Source organism: Labrus bergylta, chromosome 23 (genome assembly GCF_963930695.1).
Source record: "Labrus bergylta chromosome 23, fLabBer1.1, whole genome shotgun sequence".
In the NCBI taxonomy this organism is placed as follows: Eukaryota; Metazoa; Chordata; class Actinopteri; order Labriformes; family Labridae; genus Labrus; species Labrus bergylta.
Window position 1 is genome coordinate 1,215,939 of NC_089217.1, and position 22,155 is coordinate 1,238,093.

A 22,155-nucleotide genomic window follows, 5' to 3' on the forward strand; every position below is an offset into this window, starting at 1 on the left:
ATTCACTGGAGGACCAGATAAAGATTCATCCGCTGCAGAAAATAGTCCCAAACAGAGCGAGCACATTTAAAACTTAAAGTGTCGGGGGGTCCGTTTTTCCCGATGTCGTTTTCAAAATGAAACTTTAAGACATGAAGTTCGACCACAGCGCAGGATCATTGAGGCTTCACCGTCTTCAGTCGTCAAGTCAGAAAATCTGTGGTTCATGCTGGAGCTGCAGAGCATCGATTCAGAGGCCTGTTGCCGAGCAACAAGATGGAAGGATGAAGTGCATGTGTGGCTGTTTAGTTAAACTCTAAACACTGATGATGACGATGTGTTTCTTCCTCTCAGGTGGGTTCTCTGAGTTCTCTCACCTGTTCCCCGGTCTGTGTGAGGGGAAGTCGTCCGTGGTCCCCTCCTGTATGTCTCAGCCGTGTCTGCCCGTCACCAACGTGGGCCCCACCCGCATCCTGCCTCACCTGTACCTGGGCTGTCAGAGAGACGTGCTCAACAAGGTTCCTGAACATCCACCCTTTCAAAGTAAAAGCATGAACAAGTCAATCTTAAGTCAGTCCTGGTGTTTTAAACCCCGCCCCCTCTCTTTGTGTCCTCTCAGGATCTGATGCAGCAGAACGACATCGTCTACGTCCTGAACGCCAGCAACACCTGCCCCAAACCCGACTTCATCCCAGAGACTCACTTCCTGCGAGTCCCCGTCAACGACTCGTTCTGTGAGAAGATCCTGCCCTGGCTGGACCGCTCGGTCGAGTTCATCGGTACAGAGACTTTTCATGTTATCTGTCGTATTTGTAATTAAACCAGGAGCGTCTGACTTCTGTTTTGGTTGCCATGGAAACAGAATTAAACTCAATCATCCGGTGCACAATGTGTGTGTTTCAGAGAAAGCCAAAGCCTCAAACGCTCGAGTCCTGGTCCACTGTCTGGCCGGGATCTCGCGCTCTGCCACCATCGCCATCGCCTACATCATGAAGAGGATGGACATGAACCTGGATGAGGCGTACAGGTGAGGCGCCGATTTCACCGCTTTACGTTGTTCCAAGATTTTAGATTTTCAGTCTGAAGAGTCGGCATCACACAAACTGATGATTCTTTGTGTGTGTGTGTGTGTGTGTGTGTGTGTGTATGTGTGTGTGTGTGCGCGTGTGCGTGCGTGTGTGTGCATCAGGTTTGTGAAAGAGAAGCGTCCGACCATCTCTCCGAACTTTAACTTCCTGGGTCAGCTGCTCGACTTCGAGAAGAAGATCAAGAGTCCGAACGAGACGAAGCTCAAGTCCCTCCTTCACCCGGAGTCGGCGGAGGTCTCGGCGCCATCCGATGACTCGGAGCCGGCAGCCAATCAGGAGGCGGGTCCAGGTGTGTCCATGTTGGAGCCGCTCACGCTGCCCTGCGTTCTGGCCGACGCCCCCGACGAGCGTCTGCTGGTCACGGCTCTGAGCGGTCTGACGCTCCCGGACGGTCCGGTGGAGAACGCCCGTCTGAAGCGTTCCTTCTCTCTGGACATCAAGTCGTACGGCGAGCCGGGCGGCGCCGCTCCTCACCGCGTCTTTGTCCCTCACGGGGGGTCGGGCGATGCCGGTGAATTCTACAAACCGTCCACCTTCAAGGAGGCGAGCAGCAAGCCGTGCCAGTTCTCCCCGGTGGAGGAGGTCTCGGAGCAGTCCACGCCGGAGCAGAGTCCTGATAAGGAGGAGGCCGACGGCGCCGAGCGAGTCGCACCGCCGCCGCCGCCCGCCTCCTCTAGCTTCAAACTTCCACCGTCTGCTCACAGCTGCTCGCAGCAGCTACACCGCAGCGGCAGCGTGGAGGAGAACGCCACCAGCTTCCTGTTCGGCCTCTCGCGCAGCCAGCAGCACCTCGCCAGGCCGGGGCAGGGCGGCGCCCTGAAGGGGTGGCACTCTGACATCCTGCTGGGCCCCGTCACCGTCTCCACCTCCTCGCTGACCGGAGGCTGGTACCTCTCCTCTGACTCCGCCCGCTTCTACTCCACCTCGGCCATCCTGAGCAGCGGTGGCTTGGCGGCGTACGGTTGCGGTGCCGGGCTGGAAGCGGTGCGGCGGCGCGGGCGTCAGAGGACGGGCGACCACGGCGACTCGAGGAGGAGCTGGCACGAGGAGAGCAGCTTCGAGAAGCAGCTGAAGAGGCGGAGCTGTCAGATGGAGTTTGGAGGCGGGCTCACGGACAGCCGGTCCAGAGACGACCTGCGACAGGTGAGCAGTCAGTCCAGCTTCTCAGGCAGCATGGAGGTCATCCAGGTGTCCTGAGACTGATTGAAGGACACGCTGAGAGAGTCGGAAATCTGACGCTCGGTCAGGATGAAGCAGCTTAAAGTCGAGGACAGAAACGTGCAGCACACAGCGAGGAGGTTCAGCTCGCACAGGCTCGCTATCGGCCCAAATATAAGACGATATTTTACTCTGAAAATCTGGTTTTGGGCCGTCTGATGTTTGAGTGTTGCATCATGGGTTGTTTTAGCCTGAATGTTGCGAAGCGACAGTTGGTTCATAGTGAGTTTTTGTTTTTTACTACAGGTGTTCCGGTGACATCACATTAAATAAAAAATTAAAATCAAACAAATTATTCATCAAAGTCTCTGAGAAAAAGACGTTTTGATAATCTCAAACAGGAAACAGTAACCAGACAGGAAGTTGTTCAGCCCAGAGATAGAGTGACAGCTGTTTTTAATTCTCTTATATTTTGGCCAATAAGATAAAAAGTTCAGTTCATCATCAAAACAGCCATCTGTCAAATCAAAAACCAAACCCTCAATTATTAATCACACCGTCAAAGACAGAACCTGCAGTTAATAAAAAATGACATTTAAGAACATCTCCCCTCCTCAGAATTAACGTGATGACAGTGAACGCATCGGAGGAAAAAAAAGGGATCAAACAGTTAATGTTTTAGTTTGGAGATGATGAAGGTGTGCTGCAGGAAAAAAACGTTTCTGATCGACGGACTCTGAGCCTGTGTATGTGTTTGAGGACGAAGCTGCTCGTTATCGGCCTTCAGACTGCATGATGATGATGAAGATGAAGATGAAGATTGGGACGGTTCCGGTCTCTTCAGTACCTCACAGATCCAGACTTTCTCTTTTTGTTTGTATAGATGAATAAAGAACTCAGGGGCTCCTGAACAGACTGATGTGTCAGAGACTCGTGTGATGATGATGATGATGATGATGATGAAGAGGAGGAGGGCGCACTGTGATGTGGATTCAAAGAGGCTGGGACTCAGACTCAGACGTGGACTCTGTTTAATCATAAAGACTCACAGACGTGTTGATGATGCACTGCTGCGGTGTGAAAGATCTGATTAAAAAATATGAAGCAGAAAATCAAGAAGAAGAATGTGTTTGACTTTTTTTATGTATATGCACAAACAGAAACTGTTCCCATCCTGCAGAGTGAAATCTAGCATGTACTTGGCTGTTCTTACCCACAATCCTCTGCAGTAACAGACACGTCACATCCTGGTATTTCTTTGGTTTTGAACACATCAGAGCAGAACTGATTAGAATATCAGAAGTTAGGAGGAGAAACTGAAATTGACATGAACATAAATAGTTGGACTGATCCTTTATGTAGCTGCTGTAATGTGCCGCCCCCTGCTGGACACACGTGGAATTACACCCATGTTATGAACCATTTTCAGCACTTCTGTTCTTTGCTTCCTTTTAGTGCATATGTCTTGCTCAAGGGCACCTCAGCAATGCTCAGGAAGTGAACTGGATTCCAACAATTTCAAGATTCCGCACCAGGACTTGAATCTGCGACCCTCTGGTTCCCAAAACCAAATCCTTACAGACTGAGCTTCTGCCGCCTCATTAAAGATTCAAATTCTCTCTTCTAAGAGCGTCCTGGCTGAGACGGGCAGCAGCACAATTTAGAGTTTCACACAAACAACGAGCAGCCACACGTACAAATACAATAAAGACACATTATTACACACATTATTGTTTGTGAACTATTTATTAATCATGTAATATTTATGAGGATCATGACCAGGTCGCCCTAATGAAAGAGATCTTGATCTCAACGGGTTCATTCCCTCATTTGGTGAAATAAAAGCAAAGAAGAAGAGACTCATGCACACTGACAGGAATTAAATACATGAAGATGAACACAAATATAAACAGTTGAGATAATAAGAGAGTAAAGATAAAGAGTGATAAAAAGGATTAGTGGAATAGAAACTGATAATTCCCAGCAGCAGGGGGCGTCCTCACCTTTCCACTGTTTACATACAGAGATACATTGTGGTTAGTATTCCCTGAGTGTTGACTGGAAGGCTCCTCCTGCAAACACATGAAACAGTAACTGACTATTCTGCAAAAAGAAAAAAAAAGTACTCTTACTATTCTGAAGTATAATTTATTTCTAACCCGTTTGGTTTAATTTGTAAAATAGTGTAAAATAATTTTAATAAAGCCGTATATTTAATAAACACTCATAATAATTAATAAATGATGAGCTTTCAGTCACTTCTTAGTTGAAGACTAATCCGTTAGTTGTCACAGATTGTTCTAGTATATAAGGGGGTTTCAGTATCAGTATCCATGGATACCGGATGGGGCGTGCCCACTGCAGACAGCCGTGCTGCCTGACAGTCAACACTGAGGGCCTGATCTTCACCCTGAGCCTGTGGTCAGGTTGACTGCTGCTGCTTTTCTCTTAATTCTAAGTCAAGTGTAGTTTTTATACTAGGCACATCTCCGGAGAGCAGAGCGGCCAACAACAAACTTCAGGACCCGAACAGGAGCTCGGTTTGTCGGATATAAAGTCCTCAGAGGGTCCGGTGACATCCAGCGTGGAGATACCTGCGTGTTATTTGTGCCATGTTTTTCTAACGTTTCACGGATTATTGGATGAAGCCCACACCTGCAGGTAAGCTCCTTTTAATGATTCTCAACAGGGCACTTCACATTCCTGCCTCCGCCCAGAGACACACATTTTCCCAACACATTCACATTTTTTTTTAACTACATTTTATTTACAAATCGGCTCAAATGAAGAGAAATAAAAATGTTTAATAACCTCCACCTGTGCCCGAGATAACGGTTAATCTTAACGGAACATGTGAATGCAAACCGAGGCAACTTGATCTGCCCTTCTGCTCTGTGGAAGGAGAGGTGGCCCTTCTGTGCTGTAAGCGGAGAACACCTGCTCCAGACTGCGTTTGAAAATGTACATTAAATGAATCTGTGAACTTACACAAGCGATAAATGACGAAACAACACACGGAAACCAAGAACAAGGAACACATCTTTAATTCGGCGTACAGTCACAACACAAAACTTTGCTGTATGAATTAAAATTCAACTTTTATCACCACTCCTTCTGTTATTTCTCGCGTCTTCAAAGGCTCAACGTAGTGTGAGGCGATAGCGTGTCTTTTGAACCAACGCGTAGCTTTACTGAATAATCTATTAAAACAAAGCGACTAATTATGGATCTAATGTATGCCGAATTAACACACAGGTCTTACAGAACATCATAAGAACCAGTTTAATGATTAAGTAAACACTAATACATAAAGGTAATCATGTTTACCTGAAATCGAGATAATTCTAAAGGGAGTTTGGCGCTATTTGTGTGACGGCTTGACAAATGAAGGTGAGAGGCAGCAGCCCCCCCCGATACCTGAATTTATCCAGACTAAACCGAGCCGAGCCAGGCTAACTGTGTAGCCCAGGTGTGTGTGAGGTAGCCCGGGCAACAGGCGGTCTGTCCCCGGCTGTGTGTCCGGGTCTGCCCGGTGTGTCGGAGCCTTTTGTTTGGCTTGGCCTGAAAGGAGCCCGGTTGCCAGGGATGACAGAGATATCACAGCTCGGTATTGTTCCAGTCAGGGTTACCGGAAGGTCTCCACGGCAGCGTTTTTATCTCCTTTTGTCTTTTGAAAACAAACGGATCCTGACAGCTGTTTTCTTTGAGCGGGAAATAAAAGCTGCATGCTGGTTTGTCTCAGACTCACGTTAACGGACATTAAGTGTTTGATTTAATAGATCTGTTCGGTGAAGGTGTGTGAACAGTTAACAGATGTTACTGTGCTGCAGCCCCCCCCCCCTTCACTCCCCCCCCGTGACCTGAGCAGGTAATTGGTGTCATGTGAGGAGCAGGTCTCAGGTGAGATAACCCACTCAGTTGATATTAATATTACACAGAACAAGTTCGAGTCTATTTTAACATCACAGGACTGCGTTTTCAGGTTTTATTTGATATATGGAGACGTTTTAAACTTTATTTATCCCTGCCGATTAAAGAAATCTGCTCTCACGAGTTGTATCGACATTAAAGTGGTTTTATGAAAGTCTTTCTGTGTTTTATATCTTGACCCAAACAAAGATGGTGGCCGGAAGTTAACGGAGCGTCTTTTATTTTGGAGGGTATCTGTAACTGTTTGCGATTTTAATTCATTCAAAAGGTTAATGGATCTACAGAAAAATAATCTGGATTATTGATGATAATAACTGATAAGAATTATCTTACATGATAATAACTGAAGTATTTTCTAATTTCTGAACTGTTAACTGTAACCCAGCGTTACATGCAGCTAATGCTACAGCTAACAGGAGGACATTGTGCAAAAATTGACTTTGAATTTTTGCACATAGATGTGCCTAAACATGCACAGGACACTTGGAAAACACACTAAAGAGCATATAAAACCAGATAAAGAAGAATATGGGACCTTTAATGTCTTTTAATTTGGAGAAAGGACAGTGCAGAGTCAAACCTCGGGGCGAGAGATATGTATGCAGGATCGGAGCCACAGGTTGGAATTGAACCCGGACCGCCTGCTTGGAGTACTATGCCTCCATACATGGATGCGTGCCCACTAACCGCTTGGCCACCAGTGCAGCAGAGGCAAGGGCATTTTGATGAATTTCAGAATACAGATAATGCAAAGACATTTTTTGACCATTTCTTTTTGTTGACAAACCTGCTGTTGTTGAATGTTCCTCCTAAAGTTTGACTGTCTGTGTTTTTTAAACTAAAATGTCAGTTATGATGAAGTTCGGGGAACCAAATTGGTACAATCTATGTTTAAAACCTTTAATTCTGCACAAATTCTATTAGAATTGTATCAAAGTTTAAAAATCTTGTATCGAGACTACCCTGGTCAGGTGTTTTATTTCTCAAACACTGTTCGCTTAGCGCTCTCTGTTAGCTCCTTCTTAGCTCTCTGTTAGCTCTCTGTTGGTTGTTGTTGAAGCTCGTCTGGATCATGTGCTGATGCCGAACACTTAAAGGACCTTTGAGCTGTGTGTTGTGTAATCTGAGCTGTTTTCTGGATCTTTGTCCCATTTTAAAGATAGCACAGATTAAAGTCCAGCTGGATGTGTGGGAATCATCCCTCCAGCTGCGGTCCTCCCTGGGGGGCTCACTCAGACTATTTCTGGATGTTTCCCAGGCCTCCAGGTCCCTCCAGGTCCCTACTGGTCCCTGTTGGTCTCTGCTGGTCCATGCTGGGGCGGCTTCACTGTCTGAATAATAAAAGACGAACAAACAAACAAATATCTGCAGGGCAAGATTTTAAATTTTCAATGAAGGAAGAGAAATGAAGCGTTGTCTAGTTCACTTCCTCGTGCTATTACTCTCCATATACTGTATCACTATTCCTTCTGTTTTTTTTAAATATCTTTCATTATTAATCATCAAATTTAATCAATTAATTTATGGAAGTTTCTGTATTTTCTCTAAAAACTGCAGAAAAGTTACAAAGAAGTGTCCATCACAGTTTGTTGTTGATTTCTGATTGTTGCCGGGCGTCTCCTGGGAGTTCACCCTGCAAGTGCGTGTGTGGGTGTCATTGGTTGCCATAGCGACGTGGTGATGTAACCGTACCTGCCAGGTGCTCCTTGATGTGTCTGAGGAGCACTGGAGGATTCTGGGATTGAAACAGGAGCTGATCGTGAGTTTTGTTTTTCTTTCTTCAGGAGGGAGACGGACGAGTCGAGTTTCAGAGCGCGGCGTCACTTAATGATCCGTACAGGTGGACTCACACCTGGTCGGTAAAGAGACACTGTCACACACAGACCGGTCAACGCCCTTGGTTGTATCAAGAGCTCTCATTGGTCAGTGGTTTTCGCAGTTGGAATTCAGAAATATTTACGTGGATTTCGTGTTTTTTTTTTATACAAATCAAACAGTACAAACAGACACCTGCTTGATACCACGAGGGAGCCGAGCCTGAAGGCAAAACTTTCCATTTGTCGGTCGAGGTCTGTTCCAACCCTCAGCTGAGGTCATGAGCATTTGGGTGGTGACGGATTTTTACTTGAATCATATCAAAGTTTAAATCTCTGGAATTATGACAACTCTAGTTTTCATGAAAGTTTAGAGAAATATTCACCATAAGGCAAAAAGTGATAAAAAAGGAAAATTCTCTCTCTCTCTCTCTCTCTCCCTCTCCCCTCTCTCTCTCTTTCTGTCTCCCCCTCTCTCTCTCTCCGACTGTTAATCCTCTCTGTGTTGTTTTATTCAGGAGGTCAGCCTGACTGTTTTCTAATCTTCTCTCTGACTCTGGATTTCCTCGCTGCTCTTTAAGAACAGACAGAAACAATCAAACACGACTTTACTCTCTGAAAACTGCAGAATTAGACGTTCAAAGTTCACATGCTGCTAATACTCAGAGAGTTTCTATCAGAGTCAGACCTTTTATTTCTGCTGTTTCCTCTTGTCCCTCTTGTTTTGATAAATTCTGTTTCCTCATTCCTCATCCATTGGTTGAAGTTTCTACTCCCTTGTTCTCGTCTTTGTCAATAAAAGTCAACACTTCCTTTTTCAAATCAAAGCGATAACACTCATTCGGGAGTTCCCCTTGAGCTCAGAAAGAAAACTTCCTTAAGCTCACCTGTCATGATGCCAGGATGTTAAACATTGATGTGATGATTGATACCTGTTTGCTACCACGGCAACCAAAAATAGAAGTCCTGGGCGCCCAATATGGGGTCAATTACTGTTTTTCATCAACAGAAAATGCAGATGGTTGAAATTGTGGACTGTGCCTTTAAGACATACTGTGTTGCTAAGTTACTAGCAGAGCGTCGTCACAAGACGGTGCCTTGTTTTTCCCCTTGAAGTTGAAGTTAGTTTGAGCTGCGCTTATGTCATGGACGGACGTATGTAATAAACAGCGAGCACAGTGGAAACCCTGACACATGTGGTTGTGCACTTTTGGCTAACTTTACCGTCTCCAACACTCTTCAAAACTCCGCTAACCAAGAGGCCCGGCGCCAAACCGTTACAAGAGACGTCTTTACCTCCTCGCAGGTCGAGCTGCTGATCAAATCGGTAAAATCAAACCGAACACTGTGGTGAATAATGCTCTCGTGTAAACAGGAGGTTTCCTTGTTCCTTGTTGGCCGGGCAGCTGAGTGAAGACAGAGTCCAATCTGCTCTGATCAATAACTCTGATTGATGTCATCAGCAGGAGCTCGCCGTGTGTTTGTTTTTTTCAGACCTAAAGGTTGAAGGATCAGTCGTTAGAAACATGAACCAACGTGTGTTTTCTGGAATAGACCCAGCAGGTTATTTTTAACCTTCATTTAAAAAGCAGCTGGACGTCACAGTTCAACTCAAAGTCATAAAGAGTGACGCTTTACGGCCGTCGTTTGAGATAAAGTCAAAACTTTATTGATCCCTCTGTGGGTGATGTCGACGATGTTTACAGTACAACAAATACTCGAGATAAGACCGGCAGAGAGACTCGTTTACAGACAACTGAATCGTTATCTTTTGTTTTTTTTAAAAGAGTTCAGACTCTGTGCTCAGCGCTGTAGTACACATGCCAGGCCACTAGTTGGCGGTGTAACAAAATGCTCACATCCTCTTCCTTCTACAGAGCGGGGAGGTTAAAATATTGAAAACCTTCCACTAGTCCACCTGGTCCTGTTCTGCTTTGTTCTCCCTCATGTTGAGTCAGCATTAAGTCCTGTCAGTCTTTCTATAAGCCCCGGCCCCTCCCCCACATGTCGGTTAACGAGCCGTTAATTAGAGGCTTAAAGTGTCCCGGCAACAAGCTGCTGCAGCAAATCCACGAGCTCGCAGAGTCCTCGCTAATCCTGCACACATGAAGCACAGCGAGTTTACCTGAGAGTCCGTCTGAGTCCCCCGACACGCCGGTCGCCTGTGGACCCCCGGGACAGGTAGGAGCTTCACTCAGGTCAGAATGTTTTAGAGTTTTAATGTCAGGTGTGTTCGGGTTCTTCAGGTGCGTTTGGGTTCTTCAGGTGTGCTCAGGTGTGTTCAGGTTCTTCAGGTGTGTTTGGGTTCTTCAGGTGTGTTCAGGTTCTTCGGGTGTGTTCGGGTTCTTCAGGTGTGTTCAGGTTCTTCGGGTGTGTTCAGGTTCTTCGGGTGGGTTCGGGTTCTTTAGGTGTGTTCGGGTTCTTCAGGTGTGTTCAGGTTCTTCAGGTGTGTTCAGGTTCTTCGGGTGGGTTCGGGTTCTTTAGGTGTGTTCAGGTTCTTTGGGTGTGTTCGGTTTTTTTAGGTGTGTTCGGGTTCTTTAGGTGTGTTCAGGTTCTTTGGGTGTGTTCGTTTTTTTTAGGTGTGTTCGGGTTCTTTAGGTGTGTTCAGGTTCTTTGGGTGTGTTCGTTTTTTTTAGGTGTGTTCGGGTTCTTTAGGTGTGTTCAGGTTCTTTGGGTGTGTTCGTTTTTTTTAGGTGTGTTCGGGTTCTTTAGGTGTGTTCAGGTTCTTCGGGTGTGTTCGAGTTCTTTGGGTGTGTTCGGGTTCTTTGGGTGTGTTCGGGTTCTTTGGGTGTGTTCGGGTTTTTTAGGTGTGTTCGGGTTTTTTAGGTGTGTTCGAGTTCTTTGGGTGTGTTCGGGTTTTTTAGGTGTGTTCGGGTTCTTTGGGTGTGTTCGGGTTCTTTGGGTGTGTTCGGGTTCTTTGGGTGTGTTCGGGTTTTTTGGGTGTGTTCCGGTTCTTTGGGTGTGTTCGGGTTTTTTAGGTGTGTTCGGGTTCTTTGGGTGTGTTCGGGTTCTTTGGGTGTGTTCGGGTTTTTTGGGTGTGTTCCGGTTCTTTGGGTGTGTTCGGGTTCTTTGGGTGTGTTCGGGTTCTTTGGGTGTGTTCAGGTTTTTTGGGTGTGTTCCGGTTCTTTGGGTGTGTTCGGGTTTTTTAGGTGTGTTCAGGTTCTTTGGGTGTGTTCGGGTTTTTTAGGTGTGTTCAGGTTTTTCGGGTGTGTTCAGGTTCTTTGGGTGTGTTCGGGTTTTTCGGGTGTGTTCAGGTTCTTTGGGTGTGTTCGGGTTTTTTAGGTGTGTTCATGTTCTTCCGGTGTGTTCAGGTTTTTGTTTTAAATGTTTAATGGTGCATTCAGGCGTGTGTGTTGAATAAAGTGTGTCGGGATGTTTCAGCAGATCCTGCTCCGGGGGGGTCCTGACCCCTCACAGGGACAGAGTCCAGATTTAGAGTCTTAGAGCGAGAGCGGCTCTGAATGTTTCATCTGAACCGTTTCTATAAATATTACTCACATCAAAGCTTTTATTGTGAAACCTGCTGCAGGAAACGGAGAGTAGGCGTGTGTTAGTGGACTTTAAATAAAACATGAAGACGGCAGCATCTGTTCCTGAGAATCTCAAGTTTTTAAGATATATCGATATATTTTCAAACAAGATATAGGGTAAGACAACATCGTTAATATGGATATAGTTTAAGTTGCATTAAAATAACGTTACAGAGGTGCCAGGTCACCTTCTTCTCATCTCACTGATGATGACTGACTGTCTGCTCCTCCTCTCTCTCTCTTTTATTGGATTTAAGGAACATTTTTATTTTATAATATTAGTTTTTAAATTCACAAACAGGTAGTTTATTTTTCTATGTGTTTTCACTGTTAATAAAATACATATCGATATATATATCGAGTATCGCCATTCAGCTAAACAATATTGAGATATGAGTTTTGGTCCAGCCCTAGTCCGCACCAGGACCTGAACTGGTGACCCTCCAAATCCTAACCCAGGTCCCTACAGACTATGATAGCTCTAAACCGACTGTCGTATCCAATGGGAGCTGAAACAGTTGAATCCTCATCAATATCTTGTTTTTTTTCTTAATTTATTTTATTGGAGCACGTTGCAGTGAGATGTCGTCAACATTTTCCTTTTTTTCCCAAAACAAACATTCAAAAACCCTTCATCACCACTCCTCCCTACAGAGTCCAAAGAGCTCCACAATAATCATGATGAAAGTTCATAAATAGTACTGAAGCTCTGGAAAGTGAACGGACATAAATATCTTGTTGAAGTGAACTTTTCGGTCACTCAAAGATCCTGTGGTTTCCAAACATCAGAGTCAGTCCTGTCCCGTGGGCAGAGTTCACGTCGACCTCTCCATGACTCGGCTCGGCTCGTCTCCAAACCTCTCTGAGTTATTTTTAGTTTAACAGCCTCTCTCTCTCTCTCTCTCTCTCTCTCTCTCTCTCTCTCTCTCTCTCTCTCTCTCTGTCGATGTGAGTCAGACTCTCTGACGTTTGGCTTCTCGCCCGCTCTCTCTCTTTTATTTCACCAAAGTTTCTATCATAATTGTCTCTGTTGTTTCAGTTCACAGAAGAAGTTTGTTACGGTGAAAAAGGAGAAAACAAGCCTAAACAAATCTAAACTCTTCACTCTTCCTCTGATCACGGTGTCGGTCCAAAGGTTCAGAGACCCTCGGCAGAAACGACGACTCAGCAGGTTCAGGATTGTTCTGGATTATGATTAATCTTGTTAGACGAGCAGTGAGAGTCCCTCCGAGACCTCCTCTCACAGCTCGGTGAGGGATCAGGAGAAATGTTTCAGTGCCAAACTGTGATCATGTGCGATGAATCTGGTGTCACAGCTGCAGGATTAAAGTCGATCACAGAGTCACTGATGACGGATTAAATGGAGCCAGAGTTGATGATTCTGAAAAAGCTCCATGTTAAAATTAATTTGTTTACGTCCTGGTACAAAAACAGTTTGGGTCTCTAGAGCTCATTTCTGTCTCCATGACAACAGCATTATTATACAGTCACCTGTTTACATTATATTAAGGCTTAAAGGGATGTAGAATTAGGGGGCGTGGCCTCTTTGAGTGACATGCGGGAGCTGCTAGGTGTCACCTCAACTAATCAGTCCCTGACCTTTAACCTCTGGGCCGTGTTTGTGCTGTTGGAGCCTCTTGGTGATGTTGTTCCTGTAAATATCAGACTTACAACCAGTCACATTAGAACTTATTATTTACATGTTAGCAACAGTTAGCAGCTAGCTGAGTCTGTGAGAACCTGGACTGTTAGCTCGCTCTCTGTTTGTCAAACATTGGTTTATTTATGTCGATTATCTCGGTCACCTAGTTTCCTCTGAGTGTTTTTACAGTACAGTCTCCTGTACTATAGTGTGTCTCTGTTTTTTACAGTACGGGCGGCGTGCCCTCTGTGGCGTTCAGGATGTAGGTTACAGTGAGATAAATGAGTCGGTCCTCCCTGCAGAGCGGCGTGGCCTCGATCAATCCTCGGAGTGAAGCTGCTCTCATTATCACACAGATCACATGATTTATACGATCATTAAACCGGATCAAAGCAGAGGTCTGCTGCACAGAATACCAAAGCACATAACCCCAAATAACTGACCTGTTTCTGCTTTAAAGTCTTTCTACTTTCACACTTAAATGTATAAATCAAGTATCTCCTCTGAAAATAACTCTGTGAGTCATGACTGTCTACAATGGGTGTAACACCCGAGTCCCACTGTCTGTGATGTTTTCAGAGTTTTCAGAGTCCTATCTTCACTTTGTTTACATCGCCAGGACGGCCGGCTGACTCCTCCCCTCGTGTATAAAAGTTGTTTAATTGAGGGACTAGAGAAAAGAAGAATAACATACTGTACTCACTGCTTAACTGTGTTTCTAGATCACGCTCATTTCAGGTAAATTTACATGCAGTGTGAAGATACCAGCATAATAAAGATCGCTAGCATTAGCATGCTAACACAACAATGCACCGCGAGTTGTTTTGGTTTCATGCTGGTGCTCAAGGGCGACATCTGCTGGATCAAAAAATCACATATAAAGACTTTACGTCAAAGTTTGTAACTTGTCAGTGACAGGCTGAGCGTATGGAGGGCAAAGAGTGCCACAGGAAGTGAAAAACAGATACTTAAGTCAGATATAATACGTCTTACTTTAACATCAGACTAAATTTAATTCTGATTTATTTTGACAAAAGTAGAAAAATGCCTAAAAATAAACGTTCACAGGAACTCGAAATCCTTCAAATAATCTGAAATTAAAACAAGAAAAGTTGTGATTAAAAAGTCACGACAGTGCGAATTCAGAATTCAGTGGATTTTCTCTCATGAAGGATTTTCTAACTGAATTTGTGGAATTATAAAAAAAACAATAAAAAGATTTAATCAAACAAATTATCTGTTAGTGTAAATAAAAGTATCACCATAATTTTGATATTCATGTCGGATTATTTTTTTAAATAGTGTGTGTGTGTGTGTGTGTGTGTGTGTGTGTGTGTGTGTGTGTGTGTGTGTGTGTCACATGGAAGTAAATCTCCTTACAAATCCTCTTTAGTTGAATCCGTGACACTCGGACTCTCAGCTTTGTCTGTGAACGTCTGATGACGATCAAACTGATTTCTCTTCAGTCAGAAAACATTTTAATTTAAGTTTATTGATACATCACAGGGCTGTCAGCCAATCACAAGAGACCATTATGAGTTTTACTCTTAAACTGTTAATCAATCTTTTTTTTTGATAATGAGTAGGCAGACTTAAAGGAAAGTTCTGTTAATGAGGTGAAAAGTCGACTTTACTGATTTGCTAAAAAATTCTTGACAAAACAAAGTCTGACAAACAACAAGCAGTTTTTGAAGCAGAAGTCTTTTCTGACAACGTCCCTCATGTTCTGTGTGTTGACTGTCTCCAGACATATCTTAAAGCCTTTCAAACATGTTTAAACTTTAGTTTTTAAGTTGATTAATAATCCAGCCCCGGTCCGTCCTGCTGGCACAAGAGACTTTTATCTTTATGGGATTATTCATTGAGCTGGTTGTCATTATGACGCTGCACTTCCTGTTTGGTGACTCATTAAAAGTGTGTTTGAACATCAGTTAGAGTTTAACAGATGACTTTATTCTGACCTGTTTGATTAAACATCATCTGTGGTCTCTGGTCCAATCGCTGACGAGGAAAACAGACTCACATGAAACAAATCATCAGGTTTGTTAAAAACATGAACTAACCTGCAGCAACTAATCTTTAATGATCACAATGTTTCTTTTAATTATTAAAAACTCTCAGCTGGGAATCTGGGTGTCTCTCGATTCGATTCAGAAATCCATTCTGGATCTACTTCCTTCATATTTTCTGTCAATCGATCCATAAATGTTTAACGACCCCTGACCTGCAGAGCTTCATATCTCTCTGTTTTCTCTTTCCTGTGTTTGTTGTTTTGCTCCGGTTTACCCGAGATAATCCTTTTTATTGTGAAAATATCTCAAACAAACTCAAAGGTCGAGTAAATGTTTACAGACTGATTAAGAGTTTGAACAATAAATCCATGGAAAGAAAAAAAAAAAAGAATCCCAATATTTAATCATCTCTGACCACTTCCTGTTTCCTCTGTGATATATTTAATTTCATGTTGAAGCGTCCCTCAGCCTGAGCTCTTCTCTCCCTGAGCGCCGCCTCACAGGTTTTCAGTCTGTCGTTGCCATGGATACAGAGTCCAAAATGGAGTCTGTGTCGTCCTCCTGGGAAAAGTAATCACACGTGTCTGCACTGTACATACAGGAGACGCACTGAGCATGCTCATAAATCACCCCGGAGGACTCTTTGTGTGCAGCTCCTTTTAAGTTCAGCCCGATGTGACATTTTACTGCAGGAAGGTTTTAATGATGTGTTAATGAGACGACGAGGGGGGGACGGGGGGGGGGGTGACCTTCGTTCCTGTTTAAAGTCCCTGCAGACTCAAAAAGTCGGTGTTTGACCTGATGAGACGTTCTCATGAAGCTGCTCCTGGTCCCCGATCCCACACTGGGTTTAAATCAGTCCCAGTTTAATAAAGAGAGTCTTTGCATGTTTCTCCAACTCTCAAATCTTGATTTTTAAAGTCGTGGGAGAGTACAGACGTGACGACGGTTTGAACCTATTTTTAACATCGTAATCCTCCAAACCAACGCACACCCCACGGCGCCCAGTCAGACCGTGAGACCTCACACCTGCTGTCTGTAGAAAAGACTCCACAGGGGAGAGTCCACACTAACGAGATCTCACAGAAACGAACAAGATTAAACGTGACTTCAGAATATTCTAGTATATAAATAATAATAACTGTGTTTGTCTCTCTGTGTGTTTTTTTTGCAGCGGAGCGTCCACTGTGAAGCAGGATGAACGGATATGAACCTCCAGCTCTCGCCTCGGGCATCTTCAGCTCCTCCAGCTCACAGATCAAGTCAGTGTTTCATCACCTGTAATATGTAGCTCTGACTCCTAGTGGTTAAAATGGGTACTGCAGTCTAAATTAAAACATCATAGAGAGCTGTCTCCCCCCCCTCCTCTCTGGAGTGGATGCTCACTCAGGTCACCATGTGGTGGACTCTGAAGCTTCAGTGTTTATCCAGCTCTGCATGGGTCTGTAAACCTTTCTGTGTTCTAACCTCTCTCCATTTTTCAAAAGCATCTCCAATATTGATCCTAGTTTGAGCACGTTTCTGCTCGTGGAGCTTATTAGAAACATGCAGAGGCTTTTTAGGTCGGGTACAATCACTTCTATCTGAACCACTTCTCTTGACCGCTTCCATCGCTGCAACACCTGTTGACCTGATAACTGCTCTCATATCTGACAAACCGAGGGGCGTCCAAAACGGCCGTGTGGGGGGTCTTAAACTGATCCACTGATTGGATCTTTAAGTGAAACGTCTTTTGCTGTTGACCTTCAGAGCTGCGAGTTTAACACCGTTGAGAAGAATAATTTATTTAAAATGGAGTAATTGTGAGACAGTAATCAGCATGTTGTGTGTGTGTGCAGAGTCTCACAGTGTGACACAGTGAAACCTAAGCTCCGCCCCTCTCAGCCTCATCGATCATCTTATTTAATCGGCCGTGCTAATTTCCCAAAGTTAACGTGGCTGCAGGCTGCAGATGAACGAGGTCAGTGAACCAGATCACAGAGACCGACAAATATGTGATCTGTGTTTCACTGATGTCTCATCTATGTTTCTTCTTCTGTGGTTTTAAATACCGCTGGTGAGCTGTGTGTATTTACAGCCTGATCTGATCCTCCGTGGTCGTCCTGCTGTTCACTCCGTCGTCGCTGTGAATCACTCGTGTTAATTATTGATCCGTCAGAATAAAAAGTGTGAATGTGTGAAAATATCCCGTTTCAGAAGGGACACTCGATCTGAGCAGACGTCGTTGTGCTCGTCGCCTGCTGTCACCTCACACAAACATCGAGTCCCCGCCGCCACACGCACGCCACACGCACGCTCCTCACAGGTTCAGACTGTGACGCTGGTCTGAGGTCAGATTCAGCACGAGGTTTATACACAGGACAGAATGAAGAGTCTTTAAGACCCCTGGTGCATATAGCATCAGGGCTGTCGCCGTGGTTACATGCACTGAAACATGTCTGAGGTATCAGCCAATCAGAAGGCACAGCAGAAACATGAATTAGAGAGAAAAAAAAACTGACCTGATATCGGTTTATTATGACGTACTGACTCTCTCTCTCTCTCTCTCCCTCTCTCTCTCTCCCTCTCTCTCTCCCTCTCTCTCTCTCGCCCCCCTCTCTCCCTCTCTCTCTCTCTCTCCCTCTCTCTCTCTCGCCCCCCTCTCTCGCTCTCTCTCTCGCCCCCCTTTCTCTCTCTCCCGCTTTCTCGCCCCCCTCTCTCTCTCTCATCCTCTCTCTCTCTCCCGCTCTCTCGCCCACCTCTCTCTCTCGCCCTCTCTCTCTCTCCCGCTCTCTCGCCCCCCTCTCTCTCTCTCCCGCTTTCTCGCCCCCCTCTCTCTCTCTCATCCTCTCTCTCTCCCTCTCTCTCGCCCCCCTCTCTCTCTCGCCCTCTCTCTCTCCCTCTCTCTCTCTCAGTGGCCATGGCTCTCAGTCTCCTGAGCCCTCCAACAATAAAGCCAAGTCCAGTGCCAAAGCTCTCTATGGTGAGTCAAACCAAACTCCTCATCATGATGTCGTTTTTTCAGGATCCTTTCAGTTTGTTTAGGATCATCAGATTAAAGTGAAATCTTTTAGTGAGACTTGTTAGATTCAGTGAAACTGTCACTCAGTGGAGACAGAACGCCATCAGAGAAATCCTGGCACTGATCCGAGCTAACAGGTCATCAGTAACAGGATTCACACTCAGAGCAGCCAATGGGGTGTGAGAGGCTGACTGTCATCCCTCTGGACCAATCGGAGACGAGCCCGTCAGCTTGGTGTGAGTGTGTTCCTGTTGATGGATGCAGAGAGATGTGAGGAGATCCATCTGTGAGAGGAAGGAGAGGGAACCTTTCTCATTTCATTTGAATCGTATTTGATGTGTTTTTTTTTTTTGTCCACATGAACAGGATCAGATGAAATTTATTTCCTGCGCTCGTCTGCCAAACATAAAAAGAAAAGTCAAAGTGAGACGAGTGGATTCTGAGTGTGTTTGGCTCTTATTTCTGTCCTTTTAGTGAAGTTTCCACAGAAACAGCGGTGAACATCACTGCCTCAGTGTTAGTCAAATGTTTCTCGTTTGGTTTTCCACCTTACTCCATCTAGAACATTAAATCAGACATTAGGTGACTTTACTCTGATCATTTCTACAAGAGGATTTCACCCAAAATCATTTTTACCGACTGAACTGCAGAAACAAAAATAATTTTGTTGTTTCAGTTGGACTTTGAAATCCATATTTTTTTTTAATGGAAACTGGAATTAAAGTTTAACAAAATAACTTTCTGTTAAACTTCAGTTCATCTTTTCTGTTTTCTGTGAGTGTGTTTTTTGTATAATTCCACCCTCTGAATCTCCTCTCTCAGTGTGAAGAAAATCTGCTGATTATGGTTTTCTCTCCTCCCAGGAAGTTTTTGTGTTTGGTTCTGATATCAAGTTATTTCCCTGAAAGTCTGAAAAATGTTGCACTATTACTTAATGTTTCCTGAAAGAAAGCGTATTTAGAAGCATGTTAAGAAATTATTTCTGATTAAAAAAGGACAGAATGAATAATTGTCAGCAGATTCTTGATTCAAAAGTTAAACAAGATGCTCCAGATTGACAGAATACGACTTCCTGGTTGGATGAAGTGTCGAAATATTCCAGTTCCATTTCACGTCGTTTATATATGAAGTTGATTTTTCTGTTCTTCTGTTTCCTTCAGAACAAAGAAAACATTTCACCAAAACCAGCATCAACAGCCTGACGGACACGTCGCAGTATCATGTCGAGGTGAGAAACCTTCAGGATGTTTCTGGACCTGATCTCAGTCAGAGAGCAGAGGACTCTAAAGATAAATAAACTGATGTTACAACAAACACTGAGTGTGTTGTGTGTTTATGTTGATCTGAATTATCTCCCGTGTGACATTTAGCACCTGACCACGTTTGTTTTGGACCGCAAAGACGGGATGATCACGGTGGACGACGGGATCCGACGTCTCCGCCTGCTGGACGCTAAAGGGAAAGTTTGGACTCAGGAGATGTTGCTGCAGGTGGAGGAGAAGACGGTCAGCCTCATCGACCTGGAGACCAAGGTCTGATTCTTCTTTGTCTTCGTATTCTTTATCCAAAAATATAAATGTATGAAGATCCGTTCTGTAATCTGACATTTTTACACAGAATCAAAATATTGGAATCTGTTTTGGAAAATCAGACAACAAATGTGTCAAAAATTTGAACTTCGCCTCCACTAATCACATTCCTTTGTCAGATTTATCAGCCGCTCTTACATTCATACAACACCAAGTAAACCCAAAGCTTCCTCCTCAGGATGTTTTTAAAAAAATATAAACTCGTTTTTTCAGAACGAGTTGGAGAATTTCCCCATCGGGACGATCCAGCACTGCCAGGCCGTGATGAACGCCTGCAGCTTCGACTCCATCTTGGCTCTGGTGTGTAAAGACTCGGGTCAGACCAAACCGGACCTCCACCTGTTCCAGTGTGATGACATCAAGGTAGACCAGCTCTGATTGATCCCTGTATGAATGTTGATGAAGTTTGTAAAAAAAAGTATTGATATAATGTAAACGTTAATGGGCTAAGAATAGAGCCCTGTGGTACACCTGAAATCATTGAACAATACCTTTAACCTCTGTTAAATTTAGTTTCTGTTACATCCAAACTCCTGAATCAGGCAATTTAGACAATGTGCCAGAGTTTGTCTGCAAATGTTCATGGATTTAATTCTTGTACATTTTGACAAACTAAATTTAAAACAGTTTTATTCTGTGTTTTTTGTCTGATGTGTTTGTTGTTTCTTTCAGGCGAATCTGATCCACGCCGATGTAGAAAGTGCCATGATCGATGCCAAAGGAGGCAAAGTGAAGAAGAGACCAGAAGCACTAAAGTAAGAACCAATCATCAATCACACCTGGAGGCTGTGGCATCATCCTGACAGCTGATTGGCTCACTTCTCTGTCTGTTTACAGGATGATTTTAAAGAGTGACGGGATCATCCCTCCTCCACCGGCCGCTCCCGCCCCCGAGCCTCCGGTGACGTCCAACCAGCTGGATGTAAAGAGTCGAGCGGCTGCATGGTCAGCCTGGACCAATGAGCAGCAAGACTGTGAGTGATTTCACATCTTAGAGGATTGTGGGAATATTTAAGTTTCACAACATTAAAGGAAATCAACCAAAACAAACCAGAACAGTAAAATCCAGGACAGGGTCTCTGCAGACACAGTCGGCACCACACATGTACGGAGGCCCAGAAGGGACCTCGGAGCAGCTTTGCTTTAGGAGAAGTTTATATTTCATGATTTAGGAAAAAGCTACTGACTCCACCTTTAAACTTTATGTGACATCACAGATTCTGTTATCGTTCTGTGTGTTGTGTCTGCAGATGAGAAGCAGAGACAGGTGTGTTTGGAGGACAGTCCGGTGGAGATGACGGCGGCCCGAGTGGACCGAGACGTGGTGAGTTCAGTCACAAACAAACAAACAAGTCTGATCCTCTCATGTTTTAGAACTGATCTGAGAGCAGCTGGTGGAGTTTAAATCTGGGGTCACTCCAGTTCACGGGACAATAGAAACGAGATGTAAGCTGATTGAAGAATTTTATTTGGATGTAATCAGAGACGGAGAGAGCTTTCAGGGAAAATCCTGTTACATAACGAAGACGTTCAGATGTGAGCGCCGTGGGAAAAAACTGACCTCTGATCTGTTTGTTCACGTTTAATCATTGAAGTCAAGTCGATCCGTTCAGAATCGTTTAAGACGATACTCAAACCAATAATAAAAAAAAAACTTTTAAACATGCTCGATATCTGACTTTGATTTGGCAGCAAATCCTGAACCACCTCCTGGACGACATCGAGTTCTTCGTCACCAAACTTCAGAAAGCCGCTGAGGCGTTTACGGCGCTTGCCAAGAGGAAGAAGACCAAGAAGGGGAAGAAGAGAGGACCGGGAGGTGAGACACCCGACACCTGAGTGACATCTGCTGACCGCTTGCTTCCTGGACTTTGATTTAACTTTAATTTCATTTTTCTCAATTCTTGCAACTTATCAACATATCAAATATATAAACATATAAGGGGCAGATGGCCTAGCGGTTTAGGTTGCACGATCCATGTACAGAGGCTGTAGTCCTTGTTGCAGTGGCCGTGGGTTTGAATCTGACCTCGGTCCTTTGCTGCAACAGCAACAGAGAAAAGTGTCAGACTTATCTTAAAATGAGATGAAATAGAAAAGAGGTTTCATTGCAGTCTGAGGATATTTTTCTGATGTTTGTCCACCAGAGGGCGTCCTGACTCTGCGCTCGCAGCCTCCCGGTGAGGACGAGTTTGTCGACTGTCTGCAGAAGTTCAAACACGCCTTCAACCAGCTGGTACGAGCCTCCTCATCATCTGCAGCCCCTGATTACATGAATAAACATTTAATTTATACACATTCTAACTGTATATGAACATTTTACAACCTGCAGGGGAAACTGAAGGATCACATCCAGAACCCGAGCGCCGACGATCTGCTTCACTTCCTGTTCACTCCTCTCAAGATGGTCAG

General features: G+C 44.5%; 2 protein-coding genes across 10 annotated transcripts in view; both read left to right on the forward strand.

The window, feature by feature from the left end:
* dusp16 (dual specificity phosphatase 16) overlaps positions 1 to 3,352 on the forward strand; it is a 6,178-nt gene extending 2,826 nt beyond the window's left edge. Inside the window, exons 3-6 of the mRNA XM_020656464.3 lie at positions 334 to 497; positions 599 to 758; positions 883 to 1,006; positions 1,169 to 3,352. Coding sequence (XP_020512120.1) covers positions 334 to 497; positions 599 to 758; positions 883 to 1,006; positions 1,169 to 2,264 — 1,544 coding nt within the window. The 3' untranslated portion in view covers positions 2,265 to 3,352. The remainder of the gene's footprint in view (positions 1 to 333; positions 498 to 598; positions 759 to 882; positions 1,007 to 1,168) is intronic.
* Positions 3,353 to 4,599: 1,247 nt separating this feature from the next.
* eps8a (EGFR pathway substrate 8a, signaling adaptor) overlaps positions 4,600 to 22,155 on the forward strand; it is a 28,099-nt gene continuing 10,543 nt past the window's right edge. For 2 of the 9 annotated variants that reach the window (XM_065951207.1, XM_065951210.1), the window contains exons 1-12: positions 4,605 to 4,886; positions 16,328 to 16,415; positions 18,048 to 18,115; positions 19,315 to 19,382; positions 19,525 to 19,686; positions 19,957 to 20,106; positions 20,416 to 20,498; positions 20,581 to 20,717; positions 20,994 to 21,067; positions 21,436 to 21,562; positions 21,891 to 21,979; positions 22,076 to 22,150. In XM_065951207.1, the coding sequence (XP_065807279.1) occupies positions 16,351 to 16,415; positions 18,048 to 18,115; positions 19,315 to 19,382; positions 19,525 to 19,686; positions 19,957 to 20,106; positions 20,416 to 20,498; positions 20,581 to 20,717; positions 20,994 to 21,067; positions 21,436 to 21,562; positions 21,891 to 21,979; positions 22,076 to 22,150 (1,098 nt within the window). In that variant the 5' untranslated portion in view covers positions 4,605 to 4,886; positions 16,328 to 16,350. Of the gene's footprint in view, positions 4,887 to 10,042; positions 10,151 to 16,327; positions 16,416 to 18,047; positions 18,116 to 19,314; positions 19,383 to 19,524; positions 19,687 to 19,956; positions 20,107 to 20,415; positions 20,499 to 20,580; positions 20,718 to 20,993; positions 21,068 to 21,435; positions 21,563 to 21,890; positions 21,980 to 22,075; positions 22,151 to 22,155 lie in introns of those variants that run through there. The other 7 variants (XM_065951212.1, XM_065951214.1, XM_065951215.1 and 4 more) reach the window with 6 other exon arrangements.